The sequence below is a fragment of the Macaca fascicularis genome, chromosome 3 (genome assembly GCF_037993035.2).
Source record: "Macaca fascicularis isolate 582-1 chromosome 3, T2T-MFA8v1.1".
In the NCBI taxonomy this organism is placed as follows: Eukaryota; Metazoa; Chordata; class Mammalia; order Primates; family Cercopithecidae; genus Macaca; species Macaca fascicularis.
The window spans coordinates 45,948,609-45,971,700 of NC_088377.1; the positions used below are offsets into that span (position 1 = coordinate 45,948,609).

The 23,092-nt window shown below is 48.8% G+C and overlaps 2 protein-coding genes and 1 long non-coding RNA gene across 7 annotated transcripts in view; 1 reads left to right on the plus strand and 2 right to left on the minus strand.

The window, feature by feature from the left end:
- The window catches only part of DAGLB (diacylglycerol lipase beta), a 42,112-nt gene extending 31,908 nt beyond the window's left edge, over positions 1–10,204 (plus strand). For all 4 annotated transcript variants that reach the window (XM_045387883.3, XM_074034412.1, XM_045387884.3 and 1 more), the window contains 6 exons: positions 1,309–1,389; positions 1,475–1,602; positions 6,336–6,404; positions 6,487–6,559; positions 9,007–9,254; positions 9,344–10,204. In XM_045387883.3, coding sequence (XP_045243818.2) covers positions 1,309–1,389; positions 1,475–1,602; positions 6,336–6,404; positions 6,487–6,559; positions 9,007–9,254; positions 9,344–9,542 — 798 coding nt within the window. In that variant the 3' untranslated portion in view covers positions 9,543–10,204. The remainder of the gene's footprint in view (positions 1–1,308; positions 1,390–1,474; positions 1,603–6,335; positions 6,405–6,486; positions 6,560–9,006; positions 9,255–9,343) is intronic.
- Positions 2,498–15,194, minus strand: LOC141409825 (uncharacterized). Its single transcript, XR_012432207.1, has 3 exons — positions 15,074–15,194; positions 13,661–13,761; positions 2,498–2,624 (listed from the first exon to the last, which is right to left on the minus strand). It is a non-coding gene; the product is annotated as an uncharacterized lncRNA (long non-coding RNA).
- A 210-nt stretch (positions 15,195–15,404) lies between these two features.
- RAC1 (Rac family small GTPase 1) overlaps positions 15,405–23,092 on the minus strand; it is a 31,135-nt gene continuing 23,447 nt past the window's right edge. Inside the window, exons 4-7 of one of the 2 annotated variants that reach the window (XM_065541656.2) lie at positions 20,356–20,412; positions 18,877–18,939; positions 17,318–17,477; positions 15,405–17,027 (exon numbers count right to left, since the gene is read on the minus strand). In XM_065541656.2, the coding sequence (XP_065397728.1) occupies positions 16,897–17,027; positions 17,318–17,477; positions 18,877–18,939; positions 20,356–20,412 (411 nt within the window). In that variant the 3' untranslated portion in view covers positions 15,405–16,896. The remainder of the gene's footprint in view (positions 17,028–17,317; positions 17,478–18,876; positions 18,940–20,355; positions 20,413–23,092) is intronic. The other variant, XM_045387901.3, reaches the window with a different exon arrangement.

The following is a 23,092-nucleotide window of genomic DNA, read 5'->3' on the forward strand; positions in this document are numbered from 1 at the left end:
CATGAGCCACCACATCCAGCCAACTGCTTAATTTTCAAGAAGCCTGTTTCAGAGGACAGATGTATATGTCAGAAAATTTTAAATTTTTACTGGACACAGTGGCTCATGCCTGTATTCCCACTACTTTGGGAGGCTGAGGCGGGCAGATCATGAGGTCAGGAGTTTGAGACTAGCCTGGCCAATATGGTGAAACCCCGTCTCTACTAAAAATACAAAAATTAGCTGGACGTGGTGGCATGCACCTGTAATCCCAATTACCCAGGAGGCTAGGCAGGAGCATCGCTTGAACCTGAGAGGCAGAGGATGCAGGGAGCCGAGATCACACCACTGCACTCCAGCCTGGCCGACAGAGCGAGACTCTGTCATTTATTCATTCATTCATTCATTCATTCATAAATAAATAAAATTTTATTTATTTTTTGAAGTTAAAGCCAAACCTAACCACCCCAAAACTCACTTAGTTTTACCTTTGCAGGAACAGTGGATGCTTATCAGCTTCTTTGATTCAGAACTTTATGAATTTTGTTGTTTTAGAGAAATGGGGTCTTGCTACATTGCCCAGGCTGGTCTCAACCTCATGGGCTCAAGTTATCCTCCTGCCTCAGCCTCCCAAATAGCTAGGATTGCAGGTGTGAGCCACTTGGCCCAGCTTTAGAACTTTATGTTTAAATGTCATTTAAAACGTGTAAATCTGACCAGCCATAGGAACTTGGCTGAAGTGAATTGTGGTATGTTCACACAGCACTAAACGGTGTAGCTACAGACAAAGCCACAGAAATGTATCTGTGGAAAGATGTTTGGTTGTTTTTGGGTTTTTTTAGGGTGGGACAGGGTCTTACCGTGCTGCCCAGTGATGCAGTCATGACTCACAGCAGCCTGCATTTTCTGTGCTCAAGCGATCCTCCCACCTCAGCCTCCTGAGGAGCTGGACTATAGGTGCTCGCCACCAAGCCCGGTTATTTTTTATTTTTATTTTTATTTTTTGAGTAGAAACAGGATCCAGGCTGGTCTTGTATTTTTATTTTAGTAGAGACTGTGTTGCCCAAGCTGGTCTTGAACTTCTGGGCTCAAGTGATCCTCCTGCCTTGGCCTTCCAAAGTGCTGGGATTACAGGCGTGAAGCACCGTGCTTCATGTCAGGCTCTGTGCAAGGGGCCAGGAGCATAGCCATGCACCATGGATGTGGCTGCTGAGCCCATGATCTCAGATCCCGGGAGAGACTCACACGTCAGTGCACAGCGTCATCCCATCTCGAGTCTCCCCTGGGCCTGCCTTGTCTGAGGATTAACTACCTTCTTTGTGTTTTTAGGGTATTTCTCAAGCTGCCAGATACGTTTACCGACGACTCATCAACGACGGGATTTTGAGCCAAGCCTTCAGCATTGCTCCTGTGAGATCTTAGTTAACTTTCTTTCCTTCTCCTCTCTGGAGCTGTTGTTTTTACCCTTCGCCTCATTCTGCTGTCTGTCCTCTAGGAGTACCGGCTGGTCATCGTGGGCCACAGCCTCGGGGGTGGGGCGGCCGCCCTGCTGGCCACCATGCTCCGCGCCGCCTACCCGCAGGTCAGGTGCTACGCCTTCTCCCCGCCTCGGGGGCTGTGGAGGTGAGCCTTTGTTTTCCTGCTCTAATAGCTTGCTACTTAGTGTCATGTGGTCAAGACTCATCTTTTTTTTTTTTTTCTTCCCCCCCCCCCCCCCCGCCCCGCCGAGAAGGAGTCACGCTCTCAGTGGCATGATCCACCTCCCAGGTTCAAGCCGTTCTTCTGCCTCAGCCTCTCGAGTAGCTGGGACTACGGGTGCATGCCACCATGCTGGCTAATTTCTGTATTTTTAGTAGAGATGGGGTTTCACCATGTTGGTCAGGCTGGTCTCTAACCCCTGACCTCGTGTTCCACCGCCTTGGCCTCCCAAAGTGCTGGGATTACAAGTGTGAGCCACTGCACCCAGCCAAGACTCCTCTTTTATTCATCACCTAATCACAATTTTTCATCCACAAGAGAGATTTGTGGTTTTTGTTTTGTTTTGTTTTTTGAGACGGAGTCTCGCTGTCTCCCAGGCTGGAGTCAGTGGCACGAGCCTGGCTCACTGCAAGCTCCACCTCCCGAGTTCAAGTGAGTCTCCTGCCTCAGCCTTCTGAGTAGCTGGGATTACACTTGCGTGCCACGACACCCGGCTAATTTCTGTATTTTCAGTAGTGGCAGGGTTTCGCCATGTTGGCCAGGCTGGTCTCCAACTCCTGACCTCAAGTGATCCGCGTGCCTCGGCCTCCCAAAGTGCAGGGATTACAGGCATAAGCCACCGCACCCAGCTGTTTGTTTTGAAGCACTGTTTCACATAAGAAGGTCTGTGTAGCCTTTCTTAGACCTGTCTGACCATACCTTTAATTTCCTAAAGGATTTCATTCTGAGAGTCTTTTTTCAAACAGACTTTATTTTTTAGAGCAGTTTTAGGTTGACAGCAAAACTGAGCAGAAGGTTGTAGGGACTTCTCCTACCCTCCCTCCCCATAAGCATGCACAGCCTCCCCCATTCTCACAGCCCTGGCAAAGGGTGGCTGCTGACATCCATGCGCCTGGTGGGTCGTCCAGAGCCCAGTGTGCTGAGCGGTCCTTCTCGGGGGGCATATGCTGTGGGCAGTGACACATGCACTGTGGACATGTTTAAAGACATTTTTATGAGTTTGAAAAGTACTCTATTTTATTTTATTTATTTATTTTTTTGAGACGGAGTCTCCAGGCTGGAGTGCAGTGGCCAGATCTCAGCTCACCGCAAGCTCCGCCTCCCAGGTTTACGCCATTCTTCTGCCTCAGCCTCCCGAGTAGGTGGGACTACAGGCACCCGCCACCTCACCCGGCTAGTTTTTTGTATTTTTTTAGTAGAGACGGGGTTTCACCATGTTAGCCAGGATGGTCTCGATCTCCTGACCTCGTGATCCGCCCGTCTCAGCCTCCCAAAGTGCTGGAATTACAGGCTTGAGCCATCGCGCCCGGCCTTTTATTTTTATTTTTTGAGATGGAGTCCTGCTCTGTCGCCCAGGCTGGAGTGCAGTGGTGCGATCTCGGCTCACTGCAACCTCCGCCTCCCAGGTTCACGTCATTCTCCTGCCTCAGCCTCCGCCTGAGTAGCTGGGACTACAGGCGCCCACCACCATGCCCGGCTAATTTTTTATATTTTTTAGTAGAGACGGGGTTTCACTGTGTTAGCCAGGATGGTCTCGATCTCCTGACCTCGTGATCCGCCCACCTTGGCCTCCCAAAGTGGTGGGATTACAGGTGTGAGCCACCACGCCCAGCTGAAAAGTACATTTTTTTGCTGATTCAGCATACTGACCGTTCTGTGTAACCTTTTGCCGTGATTATAAAGGAATATTATACCACTTTATTTCATTGAAATGAAATAAAGGGCCAGGCATGGTGGCTCATGCCTGTAATCCCAGCCCTTTGGAATGATTAAAAAGTAAGTACGTAAAGAACAAAAAGAGCTTTTCTTTGCGTATTTGGTTTCTTTGACGTATAGTTCACACAGGAAAAAATGGGAGAATATATAAATGCTTAAATCTTCCCCTCGATATAGCAGTGTTCAGAGTAATGAATTGTTACCTAGCAGTCTACAGAGGCAGACATTAATTTTTTTAAAACTTAAACTTCAGTCGTCTGTTTTCTTGCTGTCTTTTTTTTTTTATTGACACAGGATCTTGCTCTGTCTCCCAGGCTGGAGTGCAGTGGCACAGTCATGGCTCACTGTAGCCTCTGCCTCCTTGCTTAGGTGATCTTCGGGCCTCAGCCTCCCAAGTAGCTGGGACCACAGGCGTACACCACCACGTCCAGCTAATTTTTGTAAGGAACAGGGTCTTGCTATGTTGCCCAGGCTGGCCTTGAACTCCTGGGCTCAAGTGATTCTCCTGCCTCAGCTACAAAGTGCTGGGATTAAAGGTATTGAGCCACTGTGCCTGGCCTCATTTTCTTGCTTTCTGGTACAACAAAGTATTCTCAAGTTTTGGGCTTGAAATGAGCAATTTTTTTTTTTCACCGTTGTCCATATCTGGAAGCAACCATTTCTCCAAGGAATATTGGTTCCTTTTAGTGGGAAATGGTATTTCTGAACTGAAATCTGGGCACTGGTGGTTCTCATTACCACAGAGCTGGTCATAATTCCCAGGGCTTTTCATTGGAAAGAGGTAGGAAAGGCTTTTGTTACACCAAAGAGAAAATGTAATCATAGTGTGTAGTGATACTTCAAGATCAGGAGGCTGGGCATGGTGGCTCACACCTGTAATCCCATCACTTTGGGAGGCTGAGGCAGGAGGATCACCTGAGCCCAGGAGATCGAGACTAGCCTGGGCAACATAGAAAGACCCCGTTCCTTACAAAAATGGGCTGGATGTGGTGACACGTGCCTGTGGTCCCAGCTATTCGGGAGGCTGAGGCAGTAGGATTGCCTGAACCCAGGACAAAGAGGTTGCAGTGAGCCGAGATCGCACCACTGTACTCCAGCCGGGGTTACAGAGCAAGATTCTGTCTCAAAAAAAAAAAAAAAAATTAAGATCAGGGTTTTTACCTGTACCAAATGGTTGTACGTTGTTTTCACTGAAACTCTGTGTCTTTTTTTCTTCTTATCTGAAAAATTTGGTTTCTGTCAACAGTAACCCATTTATTACATGTCCCTCACAATATATGTATATGTGGAGATACACAGATCGCCCTTTCCAAATAGTAATACCAGCATGACATCTAACAGTAGGATGATGGGGCTTTGCCATGTCTGTGCAGTTTGCTTTCTTTTTTTTTTTTTTTTAATTTTTTTTTTTGAGGCGGAGTCTCGCTGTGTCACCCAGGCTGGAGTGCAGTGGCCGGATCTCAGCTCACAGCAAGCTCCGCCTCCTGGGTTCTCGCCATTCTCCTGCCTTAGCCTCCCGAGTAGCTGGGACTACAGGCGCCCGCTGCCTCGCCTCTAGTTTTTTGTATTTTTTTAGTAGAGACGGGGTTTCACCGTGTTAGCCAGGATGGTCTCGATCTCCTGACCTCGTGATCCGCCCGTCTCGGCCTCCCAAAGTGCTGGGATTATAGGCTTGAGCCACCGTGCCCAGTTTGCTTTCTTGCAAAGATGTATTCCTGGTAGAGATGTACAGCCAGGTTACTGTGGTTTTTTAAGTCACTTGAAATAATTCTTCTGTTTGGTTAATACACTATTAGGTTCATTTGTTTCATTTAGCTTGTTATTTTAGGGATTGCTTCTTGTTATTTTGTGTCATTTTGTTTTCTAATGATGTAAAATAAAACATTAACAGGTTCCAAAGACAACTCAACAAAGCAGGGTGCATTCAGAGAAATCTCATTTCCATCCTTGTTCCCTCAAAAATGTCCTTTCTGGCCAGGTGCAGTGGCTTACACCTGTAATCCCAGCACTTTGGGAGGCCAAGGCAGGCGGATCACAAGGTCAGGAGATCGAGACCATCTTGGCTAACGTGGTGAAACCTCGTCTCTACTAAAAATACAAAAACTTAACTGGGCGTGTTGGCGGGCGCCTGTAGTCCCAGCTACTTGGGAGGCTGAGACAAGAGAACAGCATGAACCCGGGAGGCGGAGGTTGCAGTGAGCCGAGATCGCACCACTGATTCCAGCCTGGGGGAAAGGCGGACAGAGAGCAAGGCTCCTCAAAAAAAAAAAAAAAAAAAAAAGTCCTGTCACCCCAGAGGTTGAAGTGTGTGGTGATTTTGACTGGCGTTTCCGTTATGTCCATGGCTGGAAGGAAGCGTGTCTGTGTTCCTCTCCTGTTGGTGAAAGGCTGCACTTTCTCCCTGCTCTTCTGCCTCTGGTGGTGGCTGTTCACTTTCACCACATGTCCTGAGATGACCCCGCAGCGGCACACACAGCCTCCTTCTTCTCCCAGCTGTGCGGGACGCACTATTGTGTGACTCATTGTGAGCTGAAGGCAGCTCTGGGGATGGGTATCTGGAGGCCCCCAGCCTCTGCCGGTGCAGGTTCTGCCGCAGTCAATCGCCTGTTGCCTCTGCCCTTCATTTTTGCCAGTGCATCTTTGATGCAGTCTTCCAAGTGTGGTTTCTGGGTCAAAGGACAGATCCATGTGCCTGGTCCACCTTGGTATCCCGTTTGCAGTTTTAGCCGTGGGGCATCTCTGTCGGACGTATATTGTAGCTTTAGTAGGATCTGGCCAGTCAGTCGCCGTAACTGAAGTTTCCCCTCCCCTCCCTTTAGAGAAGAGAGAACAGAGCTGAGGTCTGGGAAACTAACCCCTCAGTGTCACTGATTTCTTTCGTGGAAGCCCTTGTGGGCAGTGTCGTCGTAAAGCTAACGTCCTCTCCCTGTTTGGAATTTCAGCAAAGCTCTGCATGAATATTCTCAGAGCTTCATCGTGTCGCTCGTCCTGGGGAAGGATGTGATTCCCAGGTAAGCCTGCCTGGTGCTGCGCCCGGGGCTGGGGGGTAGGGAGTGCTGGGTCCCAGCCTCAGTGTGCCTCTTTGCTAAACAGGCTCAGTGTGACCAACTTGGAAGATCTGAAGAGAAGAATCTTGCGGGTGGTTGCGCACTGCAATAAACCCAAGGTAAGCGGGTGCCTTGTTGAGAGGGTCTACAGGACACAGGGCCTGTCCCTAAGATCCTGTGGAGAGCCGGGAAGAACTGCACCCTCAGTGCAGGACACTCTATGCTGTTTCTAGAAGCTCTCCTTCCACCCTCTGGTCAGATTCTGGTCTAGGACTCTGTGATATTTAAGAAAGCAAATGGGCCGGGCGCGGTGGCTCACACCTGTAATCCCAGCACTTTGGGAGGCCGAGACGGGTAGATCACGAGGTCAGGAGATGGAGACCATCCTGGCTAACACGGTGAAACCCCGTCTCTACTAAAAATACAAAAACTTAGCTGGGCGTGATGGCGAGCGCCTGTAATCCCAGCTACTGGGAGGTTGAGGCAGGAGAATGGCGTGAACCCAGGAGGCGGAGCTTGCAGTGAGCCCAGATCGCACCACTGCACTCCTCTGGGCAACAGGGTGAGACTCTGTCTCAAAAAAAAAAAAAAAGAAAGCAAATGGCTACGGCAAGTGCGGGAAATGTCACAGGGAGGAAATAGGATCTGGGCTGGGCCCACTGGCGCATGCCTGGAATCCCAGCACCTCAGGAGGCCGAGGCAGGAGAATCCCTTGAGGCCAACCTGGGCAACACAACAAGACCCTGTCTCTATTCTAGAAAAAAAAAGAAAAAGAAAATACTCTGGAGGAACTATCCATTTGATTTTGCTTTCTAACAAACTTCTTAGTCCTGTCTTGTGACTAACAGTATGTTAATGCCTTTTGGCTTTTTGTCTGAAAGCTTAGGAAGCGAGGCTGCCAAATAGAGCTTAAGAGGCACAGGCACATTTATCTATACTGTGGATATCATGCAGTTATTAAAATGGTGATATGTGTCCATGTCAGGGGTTTTTTAACATAGTGGTAGAAATTTATGTCTGCTGGCCAGGTGCAGTGGCTCACACCTGTAATCTCAGCACAGGTTAAGGCGGGCGGATCCTGAGTCAGGAGTTTGAGACTAGCCTGGCCGACATGGCAAAACCATATCTCTACTAAAAATACAAAAATGAGCTATGGGTGGTGGTGGGTGCCTGTAATCCCAGCTACTTGGGAGGCTGAGGCAGAAGAGTCGCTTGAACCTGGGAGGCAGAGGTTGCATGAGCCGAGATTGCACCACTGCACTCCAGCCTGTGGGATACAATGAGGCTCTCTCTCCAAAAAAAAAAAAAAGAAAAGAAAAGAAACTTAGGTCTGCCGATAGAGATGGATATCCATTGAAAAGTAAAAAAGTAAAAAAAAAAAAAAAATTAAAAATTATTAAGAGAGAAGACTTATGGCAGAGGGTGGGGACAAGGAGATAGAGATATATGAATTTTGACAAAAATTTGAAAAGACATATGCCACGTGTGGTTTTGTTTAGTGTGGGTAGAGATGATTTTTATTTGTTTAACCCCTTTGTTTTCTGACCTTTCTTACGGTTTTGTTCCTTTCTTATGGTGTGTTCAGAAAGAAGAAACACAAATTTTTCTCCTTATCAATTACCTCCCCCAGTTTTTTCTTTTTTGAGACAGGGTCTCGCTCTCTCACCCAGGCTGGAGTGCAGCGGCGCCATCTTGGCTCACTGCAGCCTCCCAAGTTCAAGTGATCCTCCCACCTCAGCCTCCTGAGTAGTTGGGACTACTCGCCACCACACCTGGCTAATTTTTGTATTTTTTGTAGAGACAGGGTCTCACCATGTTGCCCAGGCTGGTCTCAAACTTCTGGGCTGAAGCAATCCACTTGCCTTGCCTCCCAAAGTGCTGGGATTACAGGTGTGAGCCACTGCTGTGCCCATCCTAAAATTTTTTTTAGAAATTAGTATCTAGGCCGGGCCCGGTGGCTCACGCCTATAATCCCAGCACTTTGGGAGGCCGAGGCGGGCAGATCACCTGAGGTCGGGAGTTCCAGACCAGCCTGACCAAAATGGAGAAACCCCGTCTCTACTAAAAATACAAAAAATTAGCCGGGCATGGTGGCAGGAGCCTGTAATGCCAGCTACTCAGGAGGCTGAGGTAGGAGAATCGCTTGAACCCGGGAGGCAGAGATTGTGGTGCCAAGATTGCGCCATTGCACTCCAGCCCATAGAAATTAGTATCTAATGCCTTTCAGAGAAGGGTAAAACTGATTTGCAGAATTGCCTGAAAATAATTAAGGGAAATGGCCCTCACAGGCTGTATGGCTTGGTTTTTAAATATAACTCCGCGTGTGATGGTTTTACTGCCCAGGAGAGAGCCTACACTCATGGTCTGTGACTGGGCGCCGACGCCGGTCCTGAGCCGAGGCGGCTGCCACCCAGCACAGCTTGCCATGCGTCTTTGGTGGAGTCTTCCAAGCGCGGTTTCTGGCTCAATGGGCAGATCCATGTGTCTGGTCCGCCTTGGTGTTTCGGGAGGTCTCGGGTGACAGAGGGTGAGTGACAGCATTCTACTGCTTGGGTCTCGCCCTCAGTACAAGATCTTGCTGCACGGTTTGTGGTATGAACTGTTCGGAGGGAACCCCAACTTTCCCACGGAGCTGGACGGGGGCGACCAGGAAGTCCTGACACAGCCTCTTCTGGGGGAGCAGAGCCTACTGACGCGCTGGTCTCCGGCCTACAGCTTCTCCAGCGACTCCCCACTGGACTCTTCTCCCAAGTACCCGCCGCTCTACCCTCCCGGCAGGATCATCCACCTGCAGGAGGAGGGCGCCTCGGGGCGGTGAGTGCGGCGTGGTGGGCAGGCAGGAGGAGCGCGGGGGTCAGCCCTGGGGCCGCTTGGCGGCTGATGTCCCTCCTTTTCTGCTTCAGGTTTGGCTGCTGCTCTGCTGCTCAGTATAGCGCCAAGTGGTCACACGAAGCGGAATTCAGCAAAATACTCATAGGTCCGAAGATGCTCACAGACCACATGCCAGACATCCTGATGCGGGCCTTGGACAGCCTGGTCTCCGACAGGGCGGCCTGCGTCTCCTGTCCGGCACAAGGGGTCTCTGGGGTGGACGTGGCCTGACCAGGGCTACGGGAAACTGTCCCAGGAATGATGGACTCACGCTTTTGTCCTTAAACTGACCTACCATCCGAGGAATTCCCATGATGCCAAAACAGCGGACGTCCGTCAACGGGAATCAGATGGGAACAGAGTTCCATGGTCTCAATGACAGAACGGTTTATGGGAAGTCATTGTGGCCATTGTAGCAGAAGCAGCGAGCACGCTCAGGTGATGGGACTCCTGAGACCCAGCGACTGCGGAGACAGCCTCGGGAAGCCCGGGCCCACGGATGGATCCCTTGGCTGTCTAAGGACTGCTCCAGACGTGCTGGAATCCAGGGCCCGCCCGGAAGACCGTGAACAGATCCGTAGGCTCCCACCCTCAAGCCAGCCCTTTTCATCCAACTCAGTTTACAGGCGTGGTTTGTTTTTCAAACTGGGCTTCCTGGCTGTGCAAATGGAACTGTTGTGAGGGTGCGGCCTGGGGTTTTCTCCAAGGGCAGCCCTAGGCTCTGGCTGGGGAGGAAAATGAAACCCAGTTGGGGAAGTGAGTGGAGCCCCTGGCCACGCCGTTGTTTCATTGTGTCCGCATCCAGAGTTGCTGATTGAATTCTTGCTACTCTTCTGGCTCTGGGGTCGGCCAGTGGATTCAGGAGTTAAAACAATAAAGCACGCGTCACGGTAGTGCCTGTGTGTACAGTCGCGTGCTCTCTTACTGGGGATTTCCAGGTAGTGCTAATACACTGGGTGGTTGTAGAGCAATGATGTTTCCAGGTGCTTTTTAAACCTCAGGGTTCTGGCTTCAGATGGAAGACTGCACGAGCACTGACTTCACCCCTCCCACTGGAAGCCCAACAGAATGACAGGAGGGAGATTTCTCCAAAAAGCACAGACCCACAGGATGGGAGAAGACACTCCAACAGTCAGATGACACGCAGTACAGAAGCTTAGGCAGGAAGGAAAGACATGTACGGACCCCAGCTTACAAGACCCTGGGCAGCTGTGAAGTGGGGTTGAGGCAGACAAGACCAGCTAAGGAGCAGGTTTGCTCGAAAGCGGGAAGAAACCTGGCCCGTCGTTTGCTCTGAGGTGGAAGGCGGGAACTGGACACAAGCACAGTTCAGGGAAGGAGACTCTGCCCTCCTGACTCCCCAAGTCTTGAAGAAGATTCTCCCAGGAAATCTGACCTCAGAAGACACCTCCGTGGGGCCTGTGCTGTCACAGCCATGCCACCCTAGAGCTTTGTAAAGCCTGCAAAGGGTCCTTTCAAAACTTCAGGCCAGGCACAGTGGCGCACGCCTGTAATCCCAGCACTGTGGGGAGGACACAGTGGGCGGATCACCTGAGGTCAGGAGTTCGAGACCAGCCTGGTCAACATGGTGAAACCCTCTCTCTGCTACAAATACAAAAATTAGCCAGGAGTGGTGGTGTGCGCCTATAGCCCCAGCTATTCAGGAGACTGAGGCAGGAGAATCACTTAAACCTGGGAGGCGGAGGTTGCAGTAAGCTGAGATCATGGCACTGCACTCCAGCCTGGGCAACAGAGCAAGACTCCACCTCTAAAAAATAAGTAAATAAATAGCCAGGCCTGGTGGCAGGTACCTGTAATCCCAGCTACTCAGGAGGTGAGGCAGGAGAATTGCTTGACCCCAGGAGGCGGAGGCTGCAGTGAGCCGAGATTGTGCCACTGCATTCCAGCTTGGGTGACAGAGCAAGACTGTCTCAAAAAAAAAAAGAAAAGCTATAGCAGCGTCCAACTGCTACAAGCTTGTTTCTAAACCCAATTCCTGCACTCACCTAGTGTCAGAAAGGTACAAGATGGACTTGCTACATGGTGTGACCTCCTAGGGAACTGTTTCCAACTTCAGCCTTTAAGCATAAGCCAAGGACTCCTGACACTAGAACAAGAGACCAAAAGAAACAGATGATGTGGGCAGAAGCTCCTGATGACCCATGCCATGGCTTGGGACTCAGAGAAAGCGCTGTGACTCAGAACTGACCCTGGAGGCTCACAGTGGAGAGAGCAGAAAAGAGCTCCTGAAGAAAAGCATCAGAGACAAAATCAAAACCTCAAAGATGATGATAAACCGGGAAAAGAAAAAGGTTACGAGGCCACTCCAGGTCTGACATCTGAGTTTGAAAGTCATGAATTTCCAAGATAGAAAGAGGCCACCAAGTGCACAGCACGGTGGATAAAATAAACCCTAGAATGTGGAAGAGAAAAGGACAATCTCACAAGATCTAAGAAAAAATACATCCCAACAGAAATGGCTAAGAACGATCATGGAAGAACTGCCTTCAAAAGTCTGAAGGGCCCAGGCACAGTGGCTCAGGCCTGTAATCATTCCATTTTGGGAGGCCAAAGTGGGAGGATTCCTTGAGCTCAAGACAAGTGTCGGCAACACAGCAAGACCCTGTCTCTACAGGGGGAAAAAAAAAAAATTGAGATGGAGTCTCACTTTGTCACCCAGGCTGGAGTGCGGTGGCACAATCTCGGCTCACTGCAACTTTGTCTCCCAGGTTCAAGCAATTCTTCTACCTCAGGCTCCCAAGTAGCTGGGATTACAGGCATGTACCACCACACCTGGCTGATTTTTGTATTTTTAGTAGAGACAGGGTCTCACCATGTTGGCCAGGCTGCTCTCGAACCCCTGACCTCAAATGATCTGCCCACCTTGGCCTCCCAAAGTGCTGGGATTACAGGCGTGAGCCACTGCGCCCAGCCAAGAATAAATTTTTTTTTTTTTTTTTTGAGACGGAGTCTCGCTCTGTCGCCCAGGCTGGAGTGCAGTGGCCGGATCTCAGCTCACTGCAAGCTCCGCCTCCCGGGTTTATGCCATTCTCCTGCCTCAGCCTCCCAAGTAGCTGGGACTACAAGCGCCCGCCACCTCACCAGGCTAGTTTTTTTTTTTTTTTGTATTTTTTAGTAGAGAAGGGGTTTCACCGTGTTAGCCAGGATGGTCTCGATCTCCTAACCTTGTGATCCGCCCGTTTCGGCCTCCCAAAGTGCTGGGATTACAGGCTTGAGCCACCGCGCCCGGCCAAGAATAAACTTTTTTAACTAAAGGGAGGCTGGGTGCAGTGGGCCAAAGCCTGTAGTCCCAGCTACTTGAGAGCCTGCAGTGGGAGGATCACTTGAGCCCAGGAGTTTAAGTCTAAGCCTGGTCAACATAGCAAGAGCCTGTCTCAAAAGAAAAAATCTCCAACCTGAGCAACATAGTCAGATCCCATCTCTACAAAACAAAATTAGCTGGCCATGGTGGTGCACACCTATAGTCCCTGCTACTTGGGACGCTGAGGAGGCCTGCTTGAGCCCAGGTCATCGAGGCCACAGTAAGCTGAGATGATGCTCCTGCACTCCAGCCTGGGTAACAAAGTAAGACCCTGTCTCAATATAACTTAAAAGGGATGTTAACACCAACCTAGAATTTTAGGCCCAGCCAGAGGTACTGTAAAACAGTTGTCAAGATGCAGGGGCTCAAAAATAAGAGTGATGCCTTACTTAACAACAGGTAAACATTCTGAGAAACACATGGGTGATTTCATTGTTAACATCAGCCTACTACAGACCTAGGTCGAAGGTGGGGCCTGTTCACTGCTCGCAGGCTACTCGCCTGCACAGCCCGTTACTATACTGAATGCAGTTGGCAGTTTTAACAGTGGTATTTGCGTATCTGTACACAGAAAAGTTACAGTAAAAATAAGGTAGTCTCACACACTATCATATATGCAATACACTGTTGACTACAATGTCATTACATGATGCATGACTGTGTGTACTTCCAGCACACACTCAAGGAGCTCTTGGAGAAACCATTCAGGATGAAGTAAATCAAAAAAAGAGAATCTAGGTGCAGGAAATGAAGACCAGCACCTAAGAGAGGTGCAGGTCAGATGACTTCAGGAAAATAGATATTGGCAAAATAACAACACATCTGAACATCTTGAGAAGTTTAGGCAACAGATGAAAAGTTCACAGCTGAGGCTGGGCACAGTGGCTCATACCTGTAATCCCAGCACTTTGGGAGGCTGAGGTGGAATGGTGGCTTCAGGCCAGGAGTTCAGGACCAGCCTAGGTAACATAGGGAAACCCCAATCTACTAAAAATTTTAAAAATTAGCTGGGCATGGTTGCACACACCTGTGGTCCCAGCTACTCAGGAGGCTAGGGCAGGAGGATCACTTGAGCCCAGGAGCTGTGATGGCACCACTGCACTCCAACCTGGGTGACAGAGCAAGACCCTGCCTCAAAAAAAAAAAGTAGTTCACAATTGAATTCAGTACATAGGAAAGTAAGCAAAGTACTAATTATCCCAAAGAAAACCAGAAGTTGTGCAGGAAACGCAGTTTTGTTGCTACATGGCATGGCCGGTGAGTAGTTTATGTAGTAGTGACTGTGCAGGCACTAAACTGAGTCCACCAAAACCATCATACTGAGGGGATGAGAAAGGTTTTGGGTGGAGAGGGTTGCAACCGGGAAAGCAAGCCTCACATCTTCCATGGTGGGAATGTCGATGAGAATGGTTGAACTCAGAAGTTTCACTGGCACAAAAAGCCTAATGTAGACACGGCAGGTAAAATACCAAAAATCAGGTAAGCAAACCAAGTATTCCTTTTGGAGAGGGTACGAAGGGGGAAGACTGTTTTTTTTAAAAAACCACTAAAACTTTTAAAAACTGCATTATTGCCAGGTATGGTAGCTCATACCTGGAGTCCCACCACTTTGGGAGGTCCAGGCTGGCGGATTGCTTGAGTTCAGGAGTTCAAGACCAGCCTGGCCAACATGGCAAAACCCTACAAAAAATACAAAAAAATTAGCTGGGTGTGGTGGCGCGCACCTGTGGTCCCAGCTACTCCAGAGGCTGAAGTGGGAGGATGGCTTGAGCGCAGGAGGCATAGGTTGCAGCAGGCCAAGATCACGCCACTGCACTCCAGTCTGTGAGACAGAGCCAGACCCTGTCTCAAAAAACAAAAACTGCATTATTTAATCTGTTTAAAAAAAAAAAAAAAAAACTCGGCTGGGGGTGGTGCCTCAGGCCTGTAATCCCAGTACTCTGGGAGGCCAAAGTGGACAAGCCTGGCCACAGTGAAACCCCGTCTCTTCTAAAAAAAATACAAAAAATTAGCTGGGTGTGGTGGCACATGCCTGTAATCCCAGCTACTCAGGAGGCTGAGGCAGGAGAATCGCTTGAACCTGAGAGGCAGAAGTTGCAGTGAGCCGAGATCGCACCACTGCACTCTAGCCTGGGCAACAAGAGCGAAGCTCCATCTCAAAAACACAAAACAAAACAAAACAAAAAAATCTTCAAAGCAATAAAAAGGAATTTTAAGAAAACGAATTCTAACATGAACCTTTATATAGTACAAGTTCAGGCTCTTGTGTGTGTGTTTTTTTTTTTTTTGGTGGAGAGCTCTCTCTCTCGTCCAGGCTGGTCTAGAATTCCTGGGCTCAAGCACTCCTCCTGCCTCAACATCCCAAAGCGCTGGGCTTACAGGCGTAAGCCACCCAGCCAGCCTCTGGAAAGGACCTTAAGGGTGTGTGGGGTTCACCAACCTCTACTCTTCCATGGCCAGTCTAGGGTCCCAACGTCTGCATCTTCAGCCCCAAGCTCTGGGCCAGGATGCGCACAGCCCCCGACGCACGTTTCTCCACCAGAGCTTCGCCGCTGTTCGACAGGTCCGAACGTGAACGTCACCTCCACTCCTGCCGTATTGTTTGGGCTCACCCAGTTCTCCCCTGGAGGTGGCACTCCCTCTGTCCCTCCTGTGTGGAGACATGCATTGAAAATGACTGTCTCCAACAACCCGGGACTTGAAAGCGAGGCAAACAAACGCACACCAGGAACTTGTTCATCAAGTCTCAAAAACACCAGTATTACCAGTTGTATGATTCAAGGATTTATTAAGTCATACATGCAAAACATAATGCTAACTGCATTAGCAAAAGATCAATGTAAAAACACTCCACAATTCTGCAACTGTCAATTTAAAAAATCCTGTTGTCGTGGCTGAAAGGTTCCGCGTTGTATTCTTGCCGGTGAGTTAAGTTGTACAGAACATTGTCAGCACTAGCACAGTTTACAGAACCTCACAGACCCAAAGGAACATCATTAGGCAAAGCGACTACAGGAGGCGTGTGTCTGCGTGGGCGAGGTAAAGAGGGTCAGTATTGGTCAAGTGACAGTGTCAGTAATCTGGCAAGACAGTGATGTTAAGAAGGTTCATAGTTTAAGAATTATCTAAAATATTTTAAAAACTATAAAGCTGCAACACATGATTTTTACACCTAGTTACTAGAAAACTAAGGAAAGCACTTATTAGCTTTGAATAAAGTAACATGGAAAGCACTTTTACTCATCTACAAAAAAACCTTCTAATGCATTATCAGAAAGATTTTATAATACAAGGAGGCATATTGCTCAGTAAGAAGGGGTCCTATAAGAAAAGCACTTACTAAGTTAGCGACTAAGGGAACGACCAGTTTAAAGATGAATTAAATGCCCAATTTGGGGAGGGATGGCAGGTGTAAGAGAAAGGAAAAGCTTAAGAACACATTTCCTGATAATACCAACCTTTCTTTCATCATCTACTGCATTTGACAGAAATTAACCTTTTAGAGTTTTTACCCGTGACACTTTTGTTCCTTGTACAATGTAGTGTAAATCTCCACTTCGTATTTTGTCAAAATACTGTCTTTGTCCTTTGATCACACACACCCCACCCGGCACACCCACAGCTAAACAGAATTCTTCATTAGAGGAAACACGAGTTCTGTTCAAAATCTCCGCAAGAGCTGGTCAGAAAACTCACTATGAAATCAAAAAGACTGATCCAAAGAGCTGAGCTGTTACACTCACTCCATTACAGTACAATGTTATGTCGTGAACATGGGCCGCTAAATCACTGGTGAGTTCAATGGCAACGCACCATTCGGGAGGCTGTTCTGCTTTACACATCTGAGAACTACTGAGCAAGTGTCTGCATCTCCTAACTGCAGAGGCTACAGTCTTCTCAAAGACGAAGGTCCTTACACAGTTTAGTGCTTGGTGTTCTTAGCACAACAATGCAGTATAGTTCAGAAGGTATTTTGGCAACTTTGAATCTGAGCAAGAATAGGGTGGGCTTTTGAAAAATAAGGCTTTAAGAAGGTTTGTCATTTTAGGGCTAAATTTTAATAGAATGTGAGTCTGAACTCTTACATTTAGAACAAACAAAAACCTTCAAATTACTGATTGGTTCAAAATGGTTTTATGGAAAAATCAATCTGTAACAAAAAGTTGGCATTGAGTGCGAAGGCTCCACCGTTTTTTTTTTTTTTTTTGAGCAAAGCGTACAAAGGTTCCAAGGGACAGGACCAAGAACGAGGGGCTCAGACGTTTACAACAGCAGGCATTTTCTCTTCCTCTTCTTCACGGGAGGTGGGCAGAGGACTGCTCGGATCGCTTCGTCAAACACTGTCTTGAGGCCTCGCTGTGTGAGCGCCGAGCACTCCAGGTATTTCACAGCACCTACAGGAAAACACGACCACACAGCAGTGTACACTTGAGCCCACTCTCTTCTGATCACAACACCGGCGGGAGGCAGCTCCGGGGGCCTGGGCACTTTCTGCCGGCTCCCAGCCCTGCGTCCACCTTCCAACGCTGACATTAAGACCCAGAAGGCGATGCCAGCTGGTTCCCCAAGAGTACAACCAGGCCCTGAGTGGGAGACACACACCCTCCTTTCCCAGACTGGACTCCAGTCTCTGTCACTACAATAAAAGAGGTACAAGGCAGAGGAAAAACGCAGGATTCCATACCAATCTCCTTAGCCATGGCTAGACCCTGTGGATAGGTGATGGGAGTCAGCTTCTTCTCCTTCAGTTTCTCGATCGTGTCTTTATCATCCCTAAGATCAAGTTTAGTTCCCACTAGGATGATGGGAGTGTTGGGACAGTGGTGCCGCACCTCAGGATACCACTAGATGTGAAGAAGGAACAGAGGTTGTGATGTGCTCCTTTACAGACGCCTTTCACCTAAATCACACCCAGCCGGCGGCACTTGTGCCAGACACCTAACCTCAGGCACAGCCTCCCCACCGAGCCTTCATGTGGTTCCCACCTTCAATCTGAGCCTTGAGCCATAAGAAACATCTCAGGTTTTCCATGAGCAAGCTAGGACTCCGGATCATGGCCGGACAGAACCACGACCAGAGAGAATGGGCTCTACAACCGCAAGGGAAGAGGCGGAAGGGAAGAGAGTTCCTCCCAAAGCAAATAAACCACTTTGTTTTTGGTAAAACAAGTTCTTAGGGTCATCTGAGAAAATTCATCATCTGTTCAGAAACGAGAATAAACTACCTAGCCCAAGGTCTCAGGTCTGCCGCCATTATCCCCACTGAAAATGTCCCTACTGAAGGGCCTGTCTCGTCATTTTCACTAAGAAGTTTGTGAAAGAGACTGGAGTAGAAAGAAATGGTGGTTAGTTTTATTAGACCAATTCTGAGTGCCTCATTATTTTAATGAGGTCCAGGAAACTTCTGAACCAGAACCTGAAGCTTTAAAAATCCACATATTAGGCCAGGCACAGTGGCTCACATCTGAAATCCCAGCACTTTGGGAGTTTGAGGTGGGTGGGTCACTTGAGGCCAGCGGTTTGAGACCAGTCTGGGAAACATGGTGAAACCCCGTCTCTACTAAAAGTACAAAAATTAGCCAGGTGTGGTGGTGGGCGCCTGTAATCCCAGCTACTCAGGAGGCTGAGACAGGAGAATCGCTTGAACCGGGAGGTGGAGGTTGCAGTGAGCCAAGATCGTGCCACTGCACTCCAGCCTGGGTGACAGTGCAAGACTCCATCTCAAAAATAAATAAATAAAAATAAACTGCTGATGGCTCAGGCGCAGTGGCTCACACCCATAATCCCAGCACTTTGGGAGGCTGAAGTGGAAGGATCACTTCAGCCCAGGAGTTTGAGACCAGCCAGGGTGTACAAAACCAGCGCTACAAAAAATTTTTAAAGATTAGCCAGGCACAGCGGCGCACATTTACTGTCCCAGCAACACAGGAACGGAGGCAGGAGAACTGCAGGAGAACTGTTTGAGCCCAGGAGCTCAAGGCTACAGTGAGCTCCGATGTCACCACCACACTCCAGCCTGGACAACAGGGTGAGACCCCTGTCTCAAAAGAATAAAAAACCCAATCATGTACTTAAGTAGCAAATTCCTAAAACCAATTTAAATAACTGAAAATTCCTAGGCTAAGTGATATTTTAAAGTATTTATTTCTTTTTTTTAAAATTTATTTATTATTATTATACTTTATAAAGTATTTATTTCTGAGAGTGTCATTCTATAACTCACATACTTTAAATCCCCACCTACCTTTGCACGGACATTTTCAAATGATGCAGGACTCACAAGGGAAAAGCAAATTAAGAACACATCCTACAAAAAGGAAACACAGGGAAACATTTAGACGACCTTGGAACAAAGCCTGCACTTTGCTTTCTGGATGTTGCTGGGAAGGACTTGTCGGACGCAGAGCGTGTCTACTAGGTACCAGTGGCTTGGTCAGATGCTTCCTGATCCACCCTTTCAGTTTGTCAGAGGGCTCCCAAACCAAACCCAGCATGTCAAGCCACCAGTTACTTATGAAAATGGGGAGCGTGAAGGCAGAATGATGCCAGAAGCTCTTCAAGGATCAGGAGGATCAGACCAGACCCCCCAGGAGGCTTCCTTTCCGCCTATCTATCTAAACAAAAAATCAAGTATGAAGGTATGATTCCAATATTTCTGTAAAATCTGGTTTAGAGTACAAACATTTTTAGATGGTCACTGGTTCCAATTAAACTGCTTCTTCAGGAGCTGCCTGTCACAGCTCCCAGCACCAAGTGGGGGCTCCAATATTTGCTACTTGAGCCCTTCCCTCCGCAAGGAAGGAGGACTTAGTGTGTAAGTGGCACCTTCACAGCTGACGACCACCCTCACGCTGCCCTCGAGTCAGCACAGCCAGGGCCTCAGGAGAACTCGCTCCCGGGGCAGCTGTGGCTGAAGCAGAGGCGCGAAGGGTCGGTGCGGAGGACACAGTGGAGGGTGCTTCGGGGAACACGCCAGACATCTGCATGCTTCCTCCATTCTGTATTTTGTGTCAAACCAAATTCAAATATTTACCTGTATTTAAAAATGCCCGAGAACTTCTAAAATGCTACATTTCTAAAATATTCTCCTAGAAAAAGGCAATTATGCTACTTTATGAAATGCACACAATTCCCAAGCTACACTTTCAACCCTCCAGCTGATGCCTTGTACCTGAAAGGGAAAGAAACATCCCACACAACAGCTTTTTATCACTGGCGTTTGAAGAACGCTGGCGCATGCACAAGCTCGTCCAAGAGTCACCGCGGCACCCAGCACACCATCTCCAGCACGGTGGGGTTAGCTCAGCAGCACCGCACAGCCGCGCCCAGACAGCCCCACCACACGGGACACCGAAGCGGAGAAAGAAGGCCCCGGCAACAAGGTTAGTCCTGCTCCGGCTCGGCTCACAGCCAGGTGGGATTCCAAGAGGAGTCTCCGTATCTGCATCTCCAACCAGCCAGGAGAGGGGCCCTCTCACTCTCCCCCCTCCTTTCACTCGGGAGGGGAAGATGGCAGTTCACAAACTGCTTTAATTCAAGCCGGTGGGTAAACTATCACACTCTAATCAAGTTTATTTCATCAAGCAAAACCCCAACCTTGAGTGAATTAAATATAAAACACTCAAGGAGCTTGAGGCTTAATAAAAAAAAATCCTAAGAAAACGAAGTGAAATGAGAGAACAGAGAAAGCTTGAAACTGAAGTGGACTGAAAGTTTTACATACGGCAATCGGCTTGTCTTTGCCCCGGGAGGTTATATCCTTACCGTACGTTTCTCCAACCTAGTAATGCATGAGAACTTGGTTTGAGTTTAGTACAGACTGAGGAAAATAAAAATCAACATAACCTCTTATCGATTCTTTATTAGAATTTTGTCTTAACCCTCCAGAGGGATCCAAAAGCATATAATAATCTAACATCTTCGATGACAAATGCCACTGAAACACTCCACACTACCTGGTCAAAAGCGGGCGTAAGAAGTTCAACAATGGTGCACAGAGGTCAGGCAGATCCTGATGGGGGCAACAACGTGCTCCTCCTCCCACGGCAGCACCCACCAGAATCTACAACAGCCCGCACAGCCGGAGATGTTCTGCACCGTCCCTTACCGCGAAGGCAGGCGGGAGCCACCGGCACTTTCCAGTGCTCCATCTGAGTTCTCAGACACAGCCTAGCTGAAGCCACAGCACACAAGAAAGGTACCCATCGGTAAATGATGCCTACCAGACAAAGGGCTCTCCCAGAACATAGCCAGGCCTCAGGGCTGACAGTTTTAATGCTACCAGAACATTCCAAGTCTCCTATGCAGAAATGTTCCTATCTTCCACCTAGTTCTGGGAGCCTGGTTTGAATGTACAGACTTGCATTATCAAAATCAACACTTTTGCTGACACCAAGGACCCCAATTCTGGGCCGCTTTGCAGGTCTGGGGCAAGCCACCCCTTAAGCACAAGCTTTTTTTTTTTTTTTTTTTTGAGATGGAGTCTTGCTCTGTTGCCCAGGCTGGAGTGCAGTGGCACGATCTCAGCTCACTGTAATCTCTGCCTCCTGGATTCAAGCGATTTTCCTGCCTCGGTCTCCCAAGTAGTTGGAACTACAGGCGCCCACCACCATGCCCAGCTAATTTTTTGTATTTTCAGTAGAGACCATGTTTCACCATGTTGGCCAGGCTAGTCTCGAACTCCTACCCACCTTGGCTTCCCAAAGTGCTGGGATTATAGGCGTGAGCCACCACGTCCAGACATGGACAAATTTGAGAAGTGAACACTTCCAGTGTTTATCACAATGCTGTCAATTCATTTCTTTATTCCAATAAAAACTGACAAACTCGCTCTTCCAACATAGAACCCTGAAACTATTTTAAGAAAAGGGGCCGGGCGCGGTGGCTCAAGCCTGTAATCCCAGCACTTTGGGAGGCCGAGATGGGCGGATCGCAAGGTCAGGAGATCAAGACCATCCTGGCTAACCTGGTGAAACCCCGTCTCTACTAAAAAAAAATACAAAACACTAGCCGGGCGAGGTGGCGGGCGCCTGTAGTCCCAGCTACTAGGGAGGCTGAGGCAGGAGAATGGCGTGAACCCGGGAGGCGGAGCTTGCAGTGAGCTGAGATCCGGCCACTGCACTCCAGCCTGGGCGACAGAGCAAGACTCCGTCTCAAAAAAAAAAAAAAAAAAAAAAAAAAAAAAGGGCTCACGCCTGTAATCCCAACACTTTGGGAAGCCAAGGCAGGTGGATCACGAGGTCAGGAGTTCAAGACCAGCCTTGTCAAGATGGTGAAACCCCGTGTCTACTAAAAATACAAAATTGGCGGGGGTGGTGGTGGACACCTGTAATCCCAGCTACTCGGGAGGCAGAGGTTGCGCCACTGCACTCCAGTCTGGGTGACAGAGTGAGACTGTCTCAAAAAAAAAAGGCGGGGGGCAAATGAGAAAACTTTTAATTTCATCTCACTCATGCTTTTCTTTTTTTTGAGACTTTTTGAGACGGAGTCTCACTGTGTCACCCAGGCTGGAGTGCAGTGGCACAATCTCGGCTCACTGCAAGCTCCGCCTCCCAGGTTCACACCATTATCCTGCCTCAGCCTCCCTGGTAGCTGGGACTACAGGCGCCCGCCACCGCGCCTGGCTAATTTTTTGTATTTTTAGTAGAAACGGGTTTCACCATGTTAGCCAGGATGGTCTCGATCTCCTGACCTTGTGATCCGCCCACCTCGGCCTCCCAAAGTGCTGGGATTAACAGGCATGAGCCACCGCGCCCGGCTGGTTTTTCTGTATTTTTAGTAGAGACGGGGTTTCACTGTGTTAGCCACGATGGTCTCGATCTCCTGACCTCATGATCCGCCCACCTCAGCCTCCCAAAGTGCTGGGATTACAGGCGTGAGCCATCGCGCCAGGCCACTCAAGCTTTTCTGGATTTACCGTTCAAAGAGCATATTAGTTTCCACAGCTATCTGGGTTTCATCTATGGGCTATTTTTGAAGATCTGTCCTCCCAAGGACTTGATATGGTACCAAATCTTTAGCATGGGAGAGGATCATCGAGAACCAGTTACAAAAATGCAGCTTCAAAAGAGCCTCTGATCGTATCTGTGGCACCCTTTCGATTTTTAAGAGCCTCTTTTTTGATGGAGAAGAGACATGCACAACAGGAGCAAGCAGTTCCACTTTCCACCCTGCGTTCGTGCGATGCCATCTGCCTGTTCCTTCCTTGTTCCTTCTTCGTCCCCAGCTAAATATAGCTTCCCGAAACCCTGTCTAGTGCTTCTGGTACTCACTTCCTAGCATCCGCTCCTCCCGGCCGTCGCTGTCCTGACGCCTCACACACAGAGGCTGTGCTGGCTGACCCTGGCTGGGAGGCTCTATTTCTTCCCTGTCCTCATAACACTCAGAGAACCTCAGAGGGCACCACCAGTGTCTCTCCAGAGTCTCTCAACTTCCTTCCTCACAGGTCACTTTTGTGTTCT